At 42.5% G+C, this 17,078-nt stretch overlaps 2 protein-coding genes across 5 annotated transcripts in view; one reads left to right on the top strand and one right to left on the bottom strand.

Moving 5' to 3' along the window:
- The window catches only part of TOP2B (topoisomerase (DNA) II beta), a 44,457-nt gene extending 36,725 nt beyond the window's left edge, over positions 1-7,732 (top strand). For both annotated transcript variants that reach the window (XM_014937719.1, XM_014937720.1), the window contains 7 exons: positions 244-402; positions 1,221-1,428; positions 1,933-2,015; positions 2,319-2,429; positions 6,060-6,176; positions 6,934-7,031; positions 7,246-7,732. In XM_014937719.1, the coding sequence (XP_014793205.1) occupies positions 244-402; positions 1,221-1,428; positions 1,933-2,015; positions 2,319-2,429; positions 6,060-6,176; positions 6,934-7,031; positions 7,246-7,407 (938 nt within the window). In that variant the 3' untranslated portion in view covers positions 7,408-7,732. The remainder of the gene's footprint in view (positions 1-243; positions 403-1,220; positions 1,429-1,932; positions 2,016-2,318; positions 2,430-6,059; positions 6,177-6,933; positions 7,032-7,245) is intronic.
- A 1,057-nt stretch (positions 7,733-8,789) lies between these two features.
- The window catches only part of RARB (retinoic acid receptor, beta), a 317,069-nt gene continuing 308,780 nt past the window's right edge, over positions 8,790-17,078 (bottom strand). For all 3 annotated transcript variants that reach the window (XM_014937721.1, XM_014937722.1, XM_014937723.1), the window contains 3 exons: positions 11,724-11,928; positions 10,315-10,473; positions 8,790-9,237 (listed from right to left, as the gene is read on the bottom strand). In XM_014937721.1, the coding sequence (XP_014793207.1) occupies positions 9,041-9,237; positions 10,315-10,473; positions 11,724-11,928 (561 nt within the window). In that variant the 3' untranslated portion in view covers positions 8,790-9,040. The remainder of the gene's footprint in view (positions 9,238-10,314; positions 10,474-11,723; positions 11,929-17,078) is intronic.

Genomic DNA, 17,078 nt, shown 5'->3' on the forward strand with positions numbered 1-17,078 from the left:
GAGAGCTAAAACTCCAAATGAAGGACTTTTATGTTTTTCAGGCGTAAAACAAATTTGTTTGGCAGCAGCGGGTCAGGTTCTGTGTGAAATAATTTCATCACATTAAATTTTTCTTCAGGAAGGAAAAGAAAATTTACAACATTTAAAGATAAAAATTTATGCTAAATTTATGCATCATAAATGATTAGAAAAGATGAAAATATTTTTTGCCCTGATTATAATAAATGCTTTAACTTGTGGCAGGTACTAGGGTAAGAAGAACACCATCTTCTACAAAATCCAGTGGGAAAAAAGTGAAGAAACGAAACCCATGGTCAGATGATGAATCCAAGTCTGAAAGTGATTTAGAAGAGAATGAGCCCGTGATTATTCCAAGAGACTCTCTGCTTAGGAGAGCTGCAGGTACTCAAGTTTTTGTGAATTGTGCCTTGGGACTGAAAGTTCTATCTACAAGCCTACATTTTCCTTTGACTGTCGCCTTCCTTTAGGACTTTATCTCCTACAGATGCCTTGCATTATGTTTTCTTCACTGTGCAGTTAGTGAAAAAAATTTTTGTCAAGGCCAGGACCTTAAAAGTTGATACGAAAGATTTTGTAAATTGGTCCATAAATATTTTCCCCTATTCTAAACAATAGAATAGAAATTACTCTCAAAACTAGTGAATTATACAAGAAATAGACAAGATAACACTATTACAAACATTTAAAAAATTACTGTATTGCAATTATACTGTCAAATAAGGCCCAAATCCCAAATGGCTAGTAAAAAATTATCAAAAAAATTCAAACTGTCCATGAAAAGCAAAAATATCAGAAACTGAAAGTTTGGAAAATATATAAATATTTGATAGTTTAAGAAAACCACAATTTTTTCTGGAAAATTGTTGAAGAATTTTTCAAGCACTTGATTAGGAAGAATGTTCAAATGATAGATTCAAAAAAACTTCAAGGGTTTTCATTCCCTAAAATTGCTTATGCAGTGCTGCCTTCATGATGCTGTTCACCGAAGGTACCTGAGCAGCCACAAGTGCTGGTAGATGTTTGGTAACACTTCAGATTATGTCGATTTATTCTCCCAGGCTCAAACAAGTTTCTTTTCCCCCAGTCTTTTGTCTTGTATAGTCTGAGGCGGGGTTTGTGTAGTGCCTTCCACTTTAATTTATTTATGTATTAAGATAAACAACTCTCTTGAAATGTATGTGATTTTTTTCTTTTTTTAGCTGAGAGGCCCAAGTATACTTTTGACTTCTCAGAAGAAGAAGATGATGCCGATGATGATGATGATGCCAACAATAATAATGATTTGGATGAGCTAAAAGTAAAATCCTCTCCAGTTACAAATGACAGAGAGGATGAGTTTGTTCCCTCAGACAGTTTAGAAAAAGATGAATATGACTTTTCCCCAGCCAAATCGAAGCCATCTCCAGAGTAAGTACTGTCACTCAGCAGTGTTTCTTTACTAATAATTTTTTTAAATGCAGAAGTCTCTGAGTAAAACTGAGAAACATCAACATGTTATTACTTTACATGTACCATGTAAAATAAAATTTAGACATTTCTGGGGAGGAATTAAAGCCTATGTTATCTCAGCCTTGCAAATGACCTATGCAGAGGTAAACATGATTTACCAAATTATGGTAAACTGTCAGTAATATCTTCTGTTAAACTGCATTTTGTAAGATTCTCCATTTTCCATCTCGTGCCAGTCTGGTATACAGGAGTATTGAAAAAAATGTAATTATTTTAATTTTAAATGCCTAAAGTTCATGAATGAAAGGTGATTTTAGGGGTTTGCTGCAAGGATATACAAAAATGCTGTAAATGCTTTGTGGTGCTAAAACAGGAATTTAATCTCATACGGATATTATAATGTCTACATACTTCAGTATGTAGTTAATGCAACTAATATAATTTCTTTTTCCTGTTTGGAAGTAGAAAACCATCTCAAGACAAGAAAAACCAAGATTTTGGGAACATCTTCTCTTTTCCATCTTATTCTCAGAAGACAGATGATGGTGAGTTTGTTTTCACTGATCTATTTGATCTTATAGCAACTGTTACATTGAGTTTATGTGGTATACACAAGCTTCACACGGTAGTTATACAAGAAGGATTTCCATATTTAGAAAGAGGAAACGGGAAGGACGTTCTGATCCTGAGAGGAACAAAGCTTGTTTCATAGATAAGAAAGTCACAGTACATCCATAGCCTCACTGTAGTATCAGAAGCACTTCTTTGAGATTTTAATTGTAATTAATAGCAATGATTTAAAATATGCAGTGAACAAATCTTGTTCTAAACATACTCTGTGACTGTAGATACGACAAAATTGGACAGTGATGAAGAAGATTCTGCTCCTGTTTTCTCATCATCTTTTGCCCCAAAACAAACAGAGAAAATTCCAAGTAAAACAGTAGCTGCTAAAAAGGGTACGTATAGGATTGTCCTGTAACCCCATCCATTTATTTACAACTCATCTCCTCCATCTTTGCATTGTCTCTTCTCATCTCCAAAGAGGAAACTGCATTCATTTATTTTGAACTTAGTGAAATTCAGCATCGGGTGTAAACTTCTTCCAGCTCCATAATGATATTAGTTTCTTTCTTTACACTGGCTACTTAGTGTCAAAACTTACTACTTTACAGGTAGAATGGTTAGATTTGGAAGGGACCTAAAAAATGAGAAAGAAATATCTTGTGTTTTATATTAAGTACCAGTGAATTGCAGCATCTTTTCATCCTCTCCCCCATTGCTTCCATATTTCTAATCTCTTCCTTGCTGCATTGTGTCTAGTCTAATTTGTAAACTGTTAGAATCAGCAAATATCTGAATGCTTCTCAAGCACTTTCAGCTAGTGAAGTTCTGTAAAACAATATGTGAAGACTGTTTACAGAAATAGCTGATCTCTAATAGAATAGTCTTTTATGTTAAACTCCTGTACTGCAGTAAGTACAAGAGAACTGCGTATGCAGTAGCTGAGCGTGGATGCAATTTAACATTCAGTCTCTTTCTCCCTCTGTTTTTTGAAGGCCTGGATATGATGAGTGATCATTAACCTAACTTGAAACCTTAAAATACAGCTTAAAATACTCTGTTTCTGAGTTTCTAATTAACGATTACACTCACAAAATAGGTATAAACAGGCTCTCTTTCAAGCAAAAGTTAAATTTTTGCCTTCAGAGTAGCCTTAGGGGCACAGTCTCTCTCCCAGTGCATGCCAAGCAAGCACAACGACTTGCTTTCACCAGTTTTCATTTCTCCTTTGCCCAGATTAGACAAGACCACAGTTTAGTGATCACAGTTTGACAGTGCAGTGATAACATAGCATGCTTAGTCCTTTGGTCATCTGATATCCTTTTAGTAGTCTCCTTGATTCTAAGTCCATCTTCATGCCCTCTATCAGCAGCCCCTTCAAAACCCATTTTCTGGCGGTGTAATATTCCATCCGGTCACCCTCACACTGGGAATGCCTGTTGTCTGGCTGAAACAACTGTTCCAGAGTTTGATTTGTTGTGACTTCAGAGCTTGGATTTGTAAGAGTAGAAAGCTGAAACTGACGAACCATTTGTTGTGCCTTGTTATCTGTACAGCCATATTCCCTTCTCAAGGAGAAGAAATAAAGGAATAGGTAGGGGTTCACCTTCTTTTCAGACTTTAATCAATTTGATGTGAAATCTCTTGACCTCCAGTGTTCACTGCAAAGGATCAAGAGACTGCTGAGCTTGCTTTTGATGCACTATTTGAGAGATCTGTGGTTCTAGTGCTTTATAGTAAGCCTAAGGGAAGTCTGAAAAGCAGTCTAACCCTCGTTATAAGCAGCTGCTCACCCTAATCAGCACAGCTGTTGAGATTCTAGCAGTGAGACAGCCCCTTTGCATCAGCTGTAGGACTGATACAATTCCTGGACTTTCTACCAAAAACCTGGGCTTCTTGAGAGCCTGTTTACACTGATCCCACTGCAGAATTCCATTTCATGTCATGACACCTTGTGGAGAGCTTGGCTGAGCTGTTTGTGTTCTAGTTGCTGTCAGATCCTTCCCCTTTGTGCAGGCAGTAGGTGTCTAATCTAACCTAAGGTAGCAGTTCAGAATCCCACTAGAGTAAGTTAAAAGGGAGATGCATGTTCTGGAAGCCATGGACACTTGCTTTAGCCACCAGATAACAATTAAGAGTTCTGCTGTCCTTTGGACTTGTGTTTGGCAGGTGGACTTGACAGGAGTTGACCAGTGATGTTTCAAGGGAAGAACAAGTCTAGTGTTTGTGGGAGTGTCTCATACCTCTTTTTCATTCCCCAGTTATTTCCTTCTCCCCAGTTCCTTGTTTGTCTGTGAGAAATCTGCCCCTGTTCTAACACCAGTTAACAAACTGAAGGACTCGGGGCCAGCTGAAGATAGTTACAGCTCATGGTATCTGTGCTGGGTGGTACTTGCCAACGGAGCCTACTTGGCTTCTGTCTGGTCTGCAGATTTCACATTAACAGCATGAGGAACTGTGCAAGGCACCATTAGCTGGCCAAAACGTACACAATCCTGCAGGAGGACATCTAAACCCCAGCTGTTGATGGCGAATGTCACCTAGATCTAAAATAGATCTCTTCTACTAAGATTCTCTTGGTCACAGTTTCTGCTTGTCGTCTTCAAGTTGATGAAACTTCTGAATCTTTTCTTTCCCTTCCCCCCCAGTCTATGTTTTTTATGCTGGTAAAGCTTTTTCCTGTATAAAGGACTTCATTGCCTTATGGGGCCTAAAATCACATACCTTCAGGTTACACTGCCCCCTTCTTTACTGATAACTACCTACTTTCTTTTGGGGATGTTTCTAGAAAGTACTCCTTCAGCTTTCAGTTGCTGTATAGTTTTTCCAGGCTTATTGGTAGGTCTTTGTGGCTTCCTTAGTTTCACTTTACAGCTGTTTTCTCCAGTTGAGATACCTAGAGACACCTGTTTCAAGTTGCTTTCAAATTGATTCCTGACTTCTTCCACCCTGAGCATTGTTGCTTCCTGCCCCAAGCCTTGTCTGAAAGGTTGCCACAGCCAACACCCGTTGTTGTTTTTCCCATCCATGATGCCAAAGCCGGCTTTATTTTTTTTCATATTGTCTGGACCCAATACTTGGGTCCCAATACTACCTACCCAGTAGTAGGTAACAGTTTAAAGCACCATAGCCAAAAAGTTTGTGGAGACGCTCTCTTGTTGTCTGAACACATTTCCCTAGTGATACCATAAATGAAAGCTTGAGCTCTCACAAATGTCCACGTTCCTGGTATCTGGAGTGGTTTTACACGTGTCTCATCATCCTTCAGGTATTTGTGGAGGTGACAGAGTGTAGGTCAGTAGTGTAGCTGAGGTTTCTGCAAAAACTGACTCAGCTGGAAGCACATAGAACACATTATCCGATGATCTTAAGGGTCTTTTCCAACCTAACCAATTCTGTGATTCCATCCCTTGTCACCCATTGTGTGAACATACCAATGACTGTCTTTTCAAGATGTAAGACTAGTTGTGTAGCAGTGATTGAAATTCTGTAAGAAACCCACAGATATGTTCCCTTTCTGATTTTTCTGAAGTTCCTTTTTGCTGAGATGATTGACAGAAAATAATGATGTCACAGAGTCAGATGCCCTGTCTCTCAAACTCCTGCAGTAATCATGGGGAAGGTTGTCCTGCAGCTGTACCACTGTGAAGGCAAAAGTGCCACAAGCAGCACTTGTAAACACTGTAATGCATCCAAATGTGTTTAAAGTGTCCAACCTGGAAAACTCGTGTTGCTGCTTTAGTTACTGGTAACCTGTTTTATGCTCAAAAAGATGAAAAAATATTTAATCAGCAGCATTGGAACTGACAGAATGCACTGGTACATCTCAATGTATGACAAAGGAAACCTCCTGTTTATTCCATGTGTTTTTAGCATAAAAGCTGAAGTATGTTTACCCCAAATGCAGAAACAGCTCATCTTGTTTTAGTATCTGTCATTTATGCTAAATTGGTGCATGTAATAAAATCTAATACTTCTAACCAATACGCAAAGTTAACATGTTTAGTATCTCTAACTTCTAACAGCAAAACTAGATGCGCCCCCCAAACCTAAAAGAGCTCCCAAGGCCAAGAAGGTGGAAACTGTAAACTCTGACTCCGATTCCGAATTCGGCATTCCAAAGAAGACTGCAGCACCCAAAGGTGAGTTCTGGGGCTCAACGCTCACAACTTTGCTCTCGGTAACACGGGGTCACAAGCATTTTTATGAGGAAGCAGAACTGGGGGGTCTCGAAAACTAGAACCACGTGGATTTCTTAGTAAATTAATCACCAGTAGATTACTCGGCCATGAGCCCCTTCTGGGACAAGGCCAATGTGCTGACTTGCCTTGGCAAACAATGCTTGGACTTTCTATCTGACCTTCACTGTGGGGAATAACCTCCCCCCTTTTTTTGTTCATCACTTGTACTGGCTACTGCTTACTTTGTTTTAGCTTTTTAGGAGGCAATAAAATTTGTTAATAGTTCTAGTAAGTAGCATTTTCTGGCTTTTTAAACCAATTCTATGGTATCCCAGTTGCTAGTTGAGGTTAACAGGAAAGTTACAAAATTGTAAAGGTGAATTAATGCTGTGTAATCAGCACAGAAGGTGACTGAGGACTTGTGGTACTTCAGAAGTCTAGAAGTCACTGATCTACTGATGTTTGTCCCTGTCCTGAACCAACAGCTTGAATTCCTAGAGTGAATAGTAACTTTGGAAGAAGTATAGAACATTAAAAACTGAGAAAATAAAATATATTGTATTTTGCTGCTGTTATGAAGAAGCTTGAGTTGTAAATTAAATTTGAACTTTATACCATGTAGACATACTACAATAATTTCACTAGGTTTTTTTTTTTTTAGTTTTATTAAAAAAAAAAAGAAAAAGAAAACAAAGTTAAATCATATTCTCTCACCTAGGAAAAGGCAGAGGGGCAAAGAAAAGGAAAGCATCCAGTTCAGAAAATGAAGGTGAATACAACCCTGGGAAGAAAACACCTAAATCAACACCAAGCAAGGTCAGTCCCATCTGTGCTCTTTTCTCCTTGTAAAAAGAAACTAATGGATTACTTTACCTAAAAGCTATATGTTCTTATCATAGGTTGCCAATATCATAATGGGGGCTCATGTGTGTTTAGAAATTAGACGTTAGGGAAGGTTTCCTTCAATTCTGAATACTAAGAGGGAAAAGGCACACAGTGTCACAACTGATTTGTCTTTTCTTTTCTAAAGAAATCCAAGAAAGCCGCTTTTGACCAGGATTCTGACGTGGAAATCTTTCAGTCAGGCTTTGCCTCCGAAACTGCCCCCAAGCCACGGACGGGCCGGGCTAGAAAAGAAGTTAAATATTTTGCAGAGTCTGATGAAGATGACGATTTTGATATGTTTAATTAAGTGCCCAAAGAGCACACAAATGTTTTCCAACAACTATCTTGTGTTGTCCTTTTGTCCCTTCTGTCGCAAACTTTTGTACATTTGACTTATTTTATGTGATAATGTAATTGATGGTTTTTATTATTGTGTGTAGGCATTTTAACATTTTGTTCTTACACCTACAGTTTTATGCTCTTTTTTACTCATTGAAATGTCATGTATTTGTCTGACTGGCTTGTAGAGATGTTCTAGACAGCTGTGCTAAAGCACATTTTAATTGTCATGGTTGCAAACAGCAAACCTGCTTTTTGAAATGAAGTTTAAACATTAAAAAATGGAAAACTAACGTGTGTGTGTGTGTGTATGCGTGTGAAATTTGGACTAGAGAGACTACTTCTACACAGATGGTTTGTTTTTTTTTTTAAAATAAATATATTTTATTCTTTGCCAGGAGACTCCATGGAAAAAGGTAAACAGTATATGAACATAGAAAGCATTGTTAAACAATCTCAATGTACAAACAGAGCCAGTGAAAGTACATCACAGACTTGCTAGAATATATAAAAAAAAATCCACTAGTGCTTTAAATGAAACCTAAGAAACTGACACTTTAAATCCGTTAACCATTCTACCACAGTTTTCACTCTGCTTCATGGTGATTTAACAAGGCCAAGAAGGCAGATTCTCTCCTTGTGTTTCTGGAAGTCCTGGCTGTACTTCCTTCCCTAGCACCCGGAAGGCTGGGTGACCCAGCCGCTTCCCGGCAGTCCGTCCTTAAGGAAATACCCCAGCCTGGCCCATTCAGAAGCTGGAAATGGTTCTGCTGGTTATCACCCCATGAAGTTTCCCTAATGGCTTGAGAACGAGTAAACAAAAACATGGTAACACTGACAAGTGTTTCTGCCTTGGAGGCTATCAATCATCGCTGCAGAAGTGTCGGAGTTAGGCCTGTCGCTAGGTCACCTGCCAGGTAAGAAACCACTTCTTTAAATTTTAAAGTGACATTAACAGTGGAACAAATGACATCTGAGTAACCGGTCTGGCAGTTAATGCTGATACGGATGTCTTTGCTGCTAGTGCAGTGAATTTTTTTTGTATACTTTTTACAAGGAAGGAGATGCAAATTGAGGGCATCAAAGACAAGTTTTCATCTTAAACTAAACCAAACGCTCCTTTAACCTTTCTTTTCTGGATGTGCACAGCAGTCCGTGTCATAGGGGTGGTGTCTTGATCGCTTTAGGTATGAGAGACAAAAGGAAAGCACCAAACATCCAGTATAGAAAGTACAGCCATACATTTGTATGTACAAAGTCATCAGAAATGCAGCCAGAATTTAAAGTTTGAGATCTGTCTTGTCACCATGCAATCTTCAATGTTCAGAGGAGAAAACAGAAGCTTAACTATTTTTTTGCATGAAATGGCTGATTTAGAGTTTCAAAAGTTTGCATTTTTCTAGTTTTAAGAGTTTAAACAGCAAGGAGTATATATCGATACATATGAAAATTTCTTGGTCCTTGTTGAGTTTTTATCTATATATATATACATATATAGATATATATTAAGTCCAGAAACTAAGCAGCAGTAAAAATGTTTGTCTTGCTTTTCATCCCTGTACATAAGGTATTAGGAATGTCTGAAGTAGCTGGAAAATGTCTTATTGCACCATGGGGGATTGGCTGACGCTGCCGTTATCCACTGAACTCGGCGAGATACTGGGGCTGTGTTCTGCAGTATTTCCGTTTGAGGTTGGTGTCAGTGGTTCGTGTCCTTCAGAGTTCTCCAACATTTCCTGAATAAGAGGTGGCATGGATCCAGGAATTTCCATTTTCAATGTAATGACACGTTCCGCACCTTGAAAAAGAGAACAGAAAGTCCCTGCCATTAGCACGGCTCGGTTCTGGTACCACCACCAGTAGTAATTTCACCCCGTGTTATTTCAATGGATTCGGTGTCTCCTCCTGTACTGCCTGCATACAAAATCATGTAAGTGAACGACTTAGGGAAAAGGAGTTAGATGAGGACTTCTTACCAAATTAATTTAAAATTATGACATAGCAACTGATATTACAATAGAGGTAAATTGGATGACCCGCTGCTTTTCATGGAAGGAACCAAAACGGCATTAAATGATACTGAAAAAATAAATTAAACCATGATAATGTAGATGTCTCTACAAATTGGAATATTCTTGACAGTTTTTAATCTGTACTGGCTCTGCAAAGACTGCAGTGACAGAGACTCTGCTGACTCGTGTTGAATTGATGAGGCAAATCCTGTAAGAGAACTGCAGCCGTGTCACTCGAACCACTCCTTCCCAGGGGGGAGACTGTGAAAGAAGAATCAGAATTTAACAAACTGTTGTTTTACACAAGAACAAATTCAGGCAAAAGGATATTTTCTTGTGACGCTGTCTCCTGTAGTTTTCAGGTATCTTTCTCTGGCACTAATTAACCACACAAGTACACAGAACCACTAGTATTGGTTACATCTGACTGGACTGAAGCCTCCCCTCTGGGGCTGCGCTGCCGAGGGACAAAGCTTGGATCAGGGAACCCCCTGATGAAGTGAAAGCTTCAGCTTCACCCCCTGCTCTAGAGAATGTAGGTGATGGCACTCAGGCTGTGTGTGTTTCACATCCTCAGTCACATACAAGACTACACAAAACATTAAGCCAAAATTGACACAGGTGTGAGCAGGGCTGGTGTGGATTGGAGGTGCTGAATCTCCAAAATCCTGCATCACATCAGTTCTGAACCTGGTGCATCCGACCCCAGTTCAGGGGAGTTTTGGATGCACAGGTTTTCTGCTTTCTGTAAACGCTTTGGTTTTACCAAAGCCATTAGTGATACAAAGTACACGTTGACCCAGAGCCCAGTGCAAAGACTAACAAATTCAGCCCTGTGGCTGAATTACTGGGAGACACTGTACCTTTCGCACTGATGCTGCGAAGATCTGTGATTTTCATTAAGATCTTTGGGAACATATGAGGCTTGTTGGGTCGTCTCTTTCGGATATAAATCTTCAGTGCTTCAAGCAATGGTTCCTGAAGCTTATCCACTTTCATTGGTTCTTCGAGGTCCTGGCGATCTGTAGGAAAGTATCATATCACTCCTATGAGTTTAAATTTATTTTTTTTTTCTTTTTTTTTTTTTTACAAATTCCAAGTTATAGAAGCTCCTCCATGTCCTTGATTGGAACGCCATGAATTTCATCTTTCACTCCACTTAATGACCCACACACTGTACTTAAGAGTGTTCCACAGGAAGAGCATAAACCATGTCTGTTTGCTCTTGCACCTGCCTCTCCAAGGGGAAAGCACCTCTCTGCAAAGGGTATCTCACAGTTAATTTTGTGTGCCTCACTGATAACCTACCCAGGTGAAGAAGATGAAGCTCATGTGCTTCCTGTGGCAACACGACACTGAGGCCAGTTGCCGGCAGGTATCAGCAGATGGCAGTGCTGGCCTGAGTGACAATAACGTCACCCACAAACCAGGAGGCACCCGGCACCTCTCAACCTCTGGGAACCCATCGATGCTGCTGATGGGTTACGGTTACAGACACATAAAAGCAGAATGATTTTGTACTAAAGGGCCATTGCCCACAAAGACTGGCTCTAAACATTCTCTAGTAACGCCTGGTTTGTCTTTCGACAAAATGGCCCAACTAACCACAGTGTGTTCCTATGGCTAGTCCAGATTATGCAGAGGAGGTGATCAAAATAACAGAAATTTACAGAGGAAGTTGGAAATTATTTGAGACTTTGCTTTTTGTATTTTAAAACCATGATTTTACCTGATTTCACTTGCCAATGTCCCTTTCAAGTTGTAATCAGCCCCCTCCAAATCACATCATCAGTGCCACTGTGCTAATTTTGAAGTATAATCTATTTTTTTTTCAAAAGAAAGTTATATCACCAATGGATTCGTTGTGAAGGTAACTAGCTGCATATGCATTAATTATATTTATGAGTGCAACACAACGGGCATCTTGCCATAACGAAGGTCATTCATAGAGATACCCATAGGCTGCTTATAAAAAAATCACAGAATCACAGATTCATATCCCGTAGTCCTTTGTCAGGCAAATAACGGGTTGGTTACTTGACAGAATGATTCAATTCACTTACAAACATATCAATAATAAAACCAATAACTATCACCAGTGGAAAACAAACCTTTAGTACTAAGTGCTTTATGTAACGTACACAACAATATTATGCATATGCCTATTTTAGATGGGAGTTTTAGTACAGGAAAGCAAAACAAGTGAAACATAAATGAAGATCTTATCATGTGTGTCCTCCTCAAACGCGTCGGGGCCCACGGGGTACGGTACCTCCACAGATTAAGCAGATGGCACTCAGGAGACCTGTTTCGGTATCATCCATTTCCAAAGGCAGGAGCTGGTTGGCAAAGGTGAACACGAGGTCGGTCAGCGGGCCAAACCCGGCGTTGTGCATCTGAGTTCGGTTTAGGGTAAGGCCATCGGAAAAGGTCATGGTGTCCTGTTCTGGTGTGTATCTTGTGCAAATTCTAAGGATCTGTGGGAGGACACACACACACATGCAAAAGAAAAAGAAACCTGAAGAATTGACTCCATGAGAGGTTTGTTGCATTTCCCCGGTGTGGGGAATGCCCCACGGAGCTGCAGTGCACCGTCACATCAAAACAATCCAAAATCAAACTCCACTTTGTTGGGTTCTAGAAGCACAAAAATCCTCTGGTACAAGGTAAATATACTCAATTGACTATAGGTGTATTTTATGACAGAAATTTAAGAAAAGAAACTTCCCCCCTAGTTATGAAATAATCAAAACTTCTATGCAATTCTCACCACTGAGGTCACCATCACCATTATATTCCCATAAACTGCTCTTTAATTAGTACGCCTTGCACACCTGACCATAAAACACTATGGCACTGCTGCTCTGATCCACCAAGATCATAAAACCCTCTCACCTCTTTGAACACACACTCACATATTTCATTGATTTCAGGGATTGATTTCGCGTGACAGCCCCTCTCTGGGTTGTGTCTCTGGTAAGGACAAGGTGTCTCTGCGGCACCTCCTGTGAGCGAGCGCGGACACGGATGAGTTGGAGAAAGAGCCAGAACGGAGCTTGTGCTTCGGGGAGCCCTCGCTGCTCCTGTGGAAGCTGGCAGGGGAACACCAGGGCAGGCAGGGGAACAGACCACAGCCCCTGCCCGAAGGCTCCCCCGAGAGCAGCCCGGGACGTGTCCCATGAAGGACTCCGTACAGCACAGGCTCATTTGTACAGCTGCTATTGGTGACCCCCACCTTCAGGATCAAATGGAAGAGATGTCCATCACATTGAGATATTTCTATTTTATATATATATATATATCTGTCAATGCTTAATGTTTAAAATAATCAGAGGTGGGCGAGGGCTTATCACCAAACCAAACCAAACCAAACCTTTACCCAAGTCTAGCTGATGAGCTGAGCAAAGACCACAGCTGTGTTTTTTCAGGGCTTGACTGTACTTACTTCCCATCCAGCCATCCTACTTGGTTTTAAATATTCAACACAAAAGATTTACAGGAACGTAAGCGAGCACAGGGAGAATGTTAATTATTCCTATGGCTGCCGAAGCTCTGAGTCAGAGGCCCCAGCACTTGGCTGCTGACCAGCCCGGGCTTGGTTCTCCCACTTTCATCTTTGCCTGGCAACACTGCTCCAAATAAGCAGGGAGGAGAACGAGGAGGACACGGCATGCGAGAGACCTACAGGGGAGCTTTTATTTCTCTTCTTAAATTCCTTGGTAAGAGACTTAATAGGGCGTATTTCTGCAGAAGGCTCTTCAACTATTTTCTATCTCAGCAATGCTCTTATCTCACACTGTGGGTACACACTGAAGCACAGAGACTCTCTGTGGTTGGACAGGCACGTTCCACGTCGTTCCCCTACCCCTGAATTAGAATAAACTCTTGAAATTACTTGAATCAATGACCAAGAGAGGCACAAATACAAACGCATGGCACTCAAATTCTTCACTGGCCACAAATTCCCCACTAACAGAAGTGATCTTAAAAGGCTGCTGGTAACTCCAAAGGTTTTATGTAGCAGCCAAAGTGTATCTCAGGATTATTAGCAGAAATTAACATCACAAAGCATGGCACCCTGTCAATAAGAGACAGCATGTTTACCATATTCTGTGCTGCCAGCAACCACTGGCAGTTCTCTCCCCTCAAGTTCGCTGTTGGTTATCCTTCTAAATCTTTAAAAGCACTGTATAGAAAGGAGAAGAAACATGCAGAGTTTGTTGTTTTCAAGAAAAGCGAGGTTTGAAAACTTGGCATATTTATTGAGAAACCCAAGAGCTACTTGGTTTACTTCTCCAATGGCACGCAAGAGAAACTGGAGTGCAGCTCTTCCCACAGTAGCTGCCTTCCAGCAAGAGCGTGTGGCCTGTGATGATCAGGTGTCCCACCTCTGGAGGAACACGGCTCTGTGTTTCTGAAGTGGCACTGATTTTCCCTTAGCTCAGCTGGGGAAAAAGGCACTCCCTTTTACTCTGGTGCTATTTTAATTGATAACTCTTAGCAACAGGAGTTCCTTCCTCCGTACCCTCAGGACTCCCAGCCCAGCAAATTACTGGATTGGGACTTGGAGCTAAAGGGGGAAATGCTGTGGTGTTTCCCAGAGGCTGCCCACGCAGGGGTGGCAGACACAGTTCCTCAATACCCTCCCTCCGAGAGCAAGTCTGGAGACCAGCTGCCCAGAGGCTCCCAGCCCAGAGGGACTGGGGTGCCCTGGAGTACTCATCCCAAAAAAAACACGGGGGCTGAACGTGCACCTCCTTCCATACAACAGGCTGCTGGTTCCCTCGCGGTGAAGCTCTCCACGCTCACCCATGGGTACCACAAGCCCCCTCCCCTTTGGGGATGTGGGCTGGGGGTGCTCAGCAAAGACCTACCAAATCACTGCCCCCCAGGGCCAACGCAGAGGAAGAATTCCAGGTCAGATCCTCACCGGGAATGAATTTGGGGTTGGGTTACTCAGCCTAGAGCCCCCGTGGGCACGCACAGAGAGAGACCTGCAGAATTTCTAATTAAAACATAAATTTCCTGTGGAGTTTAGCTGCTCCCGGGCTTAGACTGCAAGTAGAGTAGCTTTTTTTGCAAAAGGCAGACTTCAGGCTTTCCCACCTCAGCCCTGCCCCGGCCACCACCACCTGGAGGAGCCTGCGGGGCCTCTGCCGGGCACGGGCACAGCTGAACCTCAACCACGGGTTTCTGCCACGACTGCACCGAGCTTCACTGCAGCAATGGGGTCTCGGGTTTCTCCTGCATTCCTTCGACATTATCCCACAACACGCCGTTATTAAACTCCGAGGCAGATCATTTGAAATGTTGGTTTTTTGGTTTTGGGGTTTTTTTTTGAAAAAAATTATTCGTATCCTTCATCAAGATCTGCAAGACACCGTGGATATTGCTGATTCGCTGCTAACCCTTTCTCGGGCAAACTTCCAGTGTCAAAGTGAAGCTGATTTCAAGCTCATATTCACTGCAGAACATATGGGAGATGTCAGCACTTCAAAATAAGAAATCACGGTATCTTTCTCTGGTTTAAACTGAACCGCTGTCTAGAAGACATCCTCCTAATGTCCTCAACGTTGTTTAGATTTTGTAACCAAGCCAAGTATTTTAGTTGTCACTCTGCTCTTAAATGTCACTTGCAGCCATAAATAAGGTTCTTGCCCATGATTAAAGGACCCTTTGTTTCAAGTATTTATGTCTTAAAGCATCTGGGGTTCCTATGAGCCAGCTACAAAGCGCAAAGCAAAAACCCCACAGGTCACGCAAATCCAGAACCCACCAGAAAGTTGCATTTACAAAATTGTTGCTACCGTAAAATTGTTACTCATTTTAAATAAGATTAGTTCAGGCAAACTGTAAGAAATCCTGTCGTTAGACACTACCTGCCTCAGTCGGCTGGGATGGTTCCTGCCAGCAGAAACCCAAGCAGGTGACTCTGAAACAAGGAGCAAACCTCACGGCGCTGCCATGTCCCACCAGCACGGGTTCCACACACAAACACCTTCCTACCATCAACACACGGGGGTTACAACAGAAAGCAAAAATGACATTATTAAGGATTAGGGCTCAAGGACTTCCCAGGGTTGGGTCCATTGGATTTCAGGCAGGCTGGGCTCCAGGCTCTTTCCATGTTGGTTTTGCTGGAGCTCGGCGAGGCTGGGGATGGCTGGCGGTGCCGGGGCAGCCTCCCCGGCAGCAGCACTGGCTTTTACGAGGGTTACTGACTGAAGTTTAGTAATATTTATCCCTGAAAACTTTTGGCACCAGAGCAGATACAAATTCCACCATCCCCAATCGGCGCCTTCAGCTGCCTTGTGAGGCTTGATGTTATTTCCCTTCCAGAGATTTTGCTTGTTTGTATATAAAACAATCCTTTGGCCCATACCCAGCGGAGCTCACTGAGCTCCTGGCACCATCTCCTTGGTCAGCCTGTCGGGGGGTTTGAGCATCCACGGTCGCAGGAACCAACTGAGCAGAGCCCTCAGCAGGCTCCATAAGACCTCCCCACAGCCCAGAGATCGTGCTGCTGGGTGGGTGGGCAGTGAACTGGGGTTCTGCTGGTGGGGGGAGGCCAGCCACCCCACCTGGCCAGGGCTGGGAGCCCCACGCTGTCCCTCCCACATGCCATGGCTCTGGGGACACGTCCAGGGGACGGCAGGGTTGTCCCCACGCTCGGCAGCACTCACACGGCCGACCATGGGCAGGCACCAGCAGAAGGAAGGGAAATGGTGCTCACCCCGTGTCTCAAGGTACGAAATAAATCGTTCAAAAAACTCATAATGAGGAGAACTAGCTCGTTGGGGGCAGGGACCATGCGCTATTAAGACACTGCTCCAAGTGCTGAAATTTAGCTTTAAATAGAGAGACAGAGCTGCTCTGCAGTTCTGGTGGCGTGTGGGTGATGGGGGTTTAATGGGTATGGGCATTTCACTCCGCATTACCGTGCTCGCGGTAATTATCCCTTTTCCTTTCTAAGCAGTAAGTAAAACAGCCGCATAGAGCTTGTGTAAATGTCGCAGGGGAGAGTCAGGACTCTTCATGGCAACCACGTTTTATCTGCTCCCCTTCCTGAAGAAGCCTCAGCTCCTCCCTGCTGCAGATGGGTGGCACCCCCTGCACCCGCTGCGACTGGCCCCTTCTCGTGAGAAACCAAACGGAGAAGGAGCAGGTGATCAGGCCTCAGGAAAGTTTATAACTTGAGCTTGAAGGTTGCCACATGGCCACAAAGTAACAGCGGTGAACTGCATTAAAGAATCAACCCTTTCTATCCATTAATTAGTTGAAATAAAGTCACCGTTTACCACCTGCTTCATTAATTCTTTTTTCTAATCTGGCAACCAGGCTTTTATTTAGTCACTTTGATCAAAGGCTGCGGAGTGCCTTTATCTGGGCACTTCAGATAAAAACCACTAGCAGAAAGGCTACCCCTAAACACTTGACGTTACCCAGCCGGTGCTGGTGACACAAGCAGTGAGCGGGGCTCTGGGGGGACCCACAGGGGTCTGCAGGCTCCTGGGGTGAACTCCCACTACCCACCCCAGCAAAAAGCACCAGGAGCTTGCAGAATCCTGAGCCATTACAGAATTAGGGTATGTCTTTTTCCAGCAGCTGAGGAGCCAGGGCATGGCAG

Source organism: Calidris pugnax, unplaced genomic scaffold (assembly GCF_001431845.1).
Source record: "Calidris pugnax isolate Ruff unplaced genomic scaffold, ASM143184v1 scaffold11, whole genome shotgun sequence".
Lineage (NCBI taxonomy): Eukaryota > Metazoa > Chordata > Aves > Charadriiformes > Scolopacidae > Calidris > Calidris pugnax.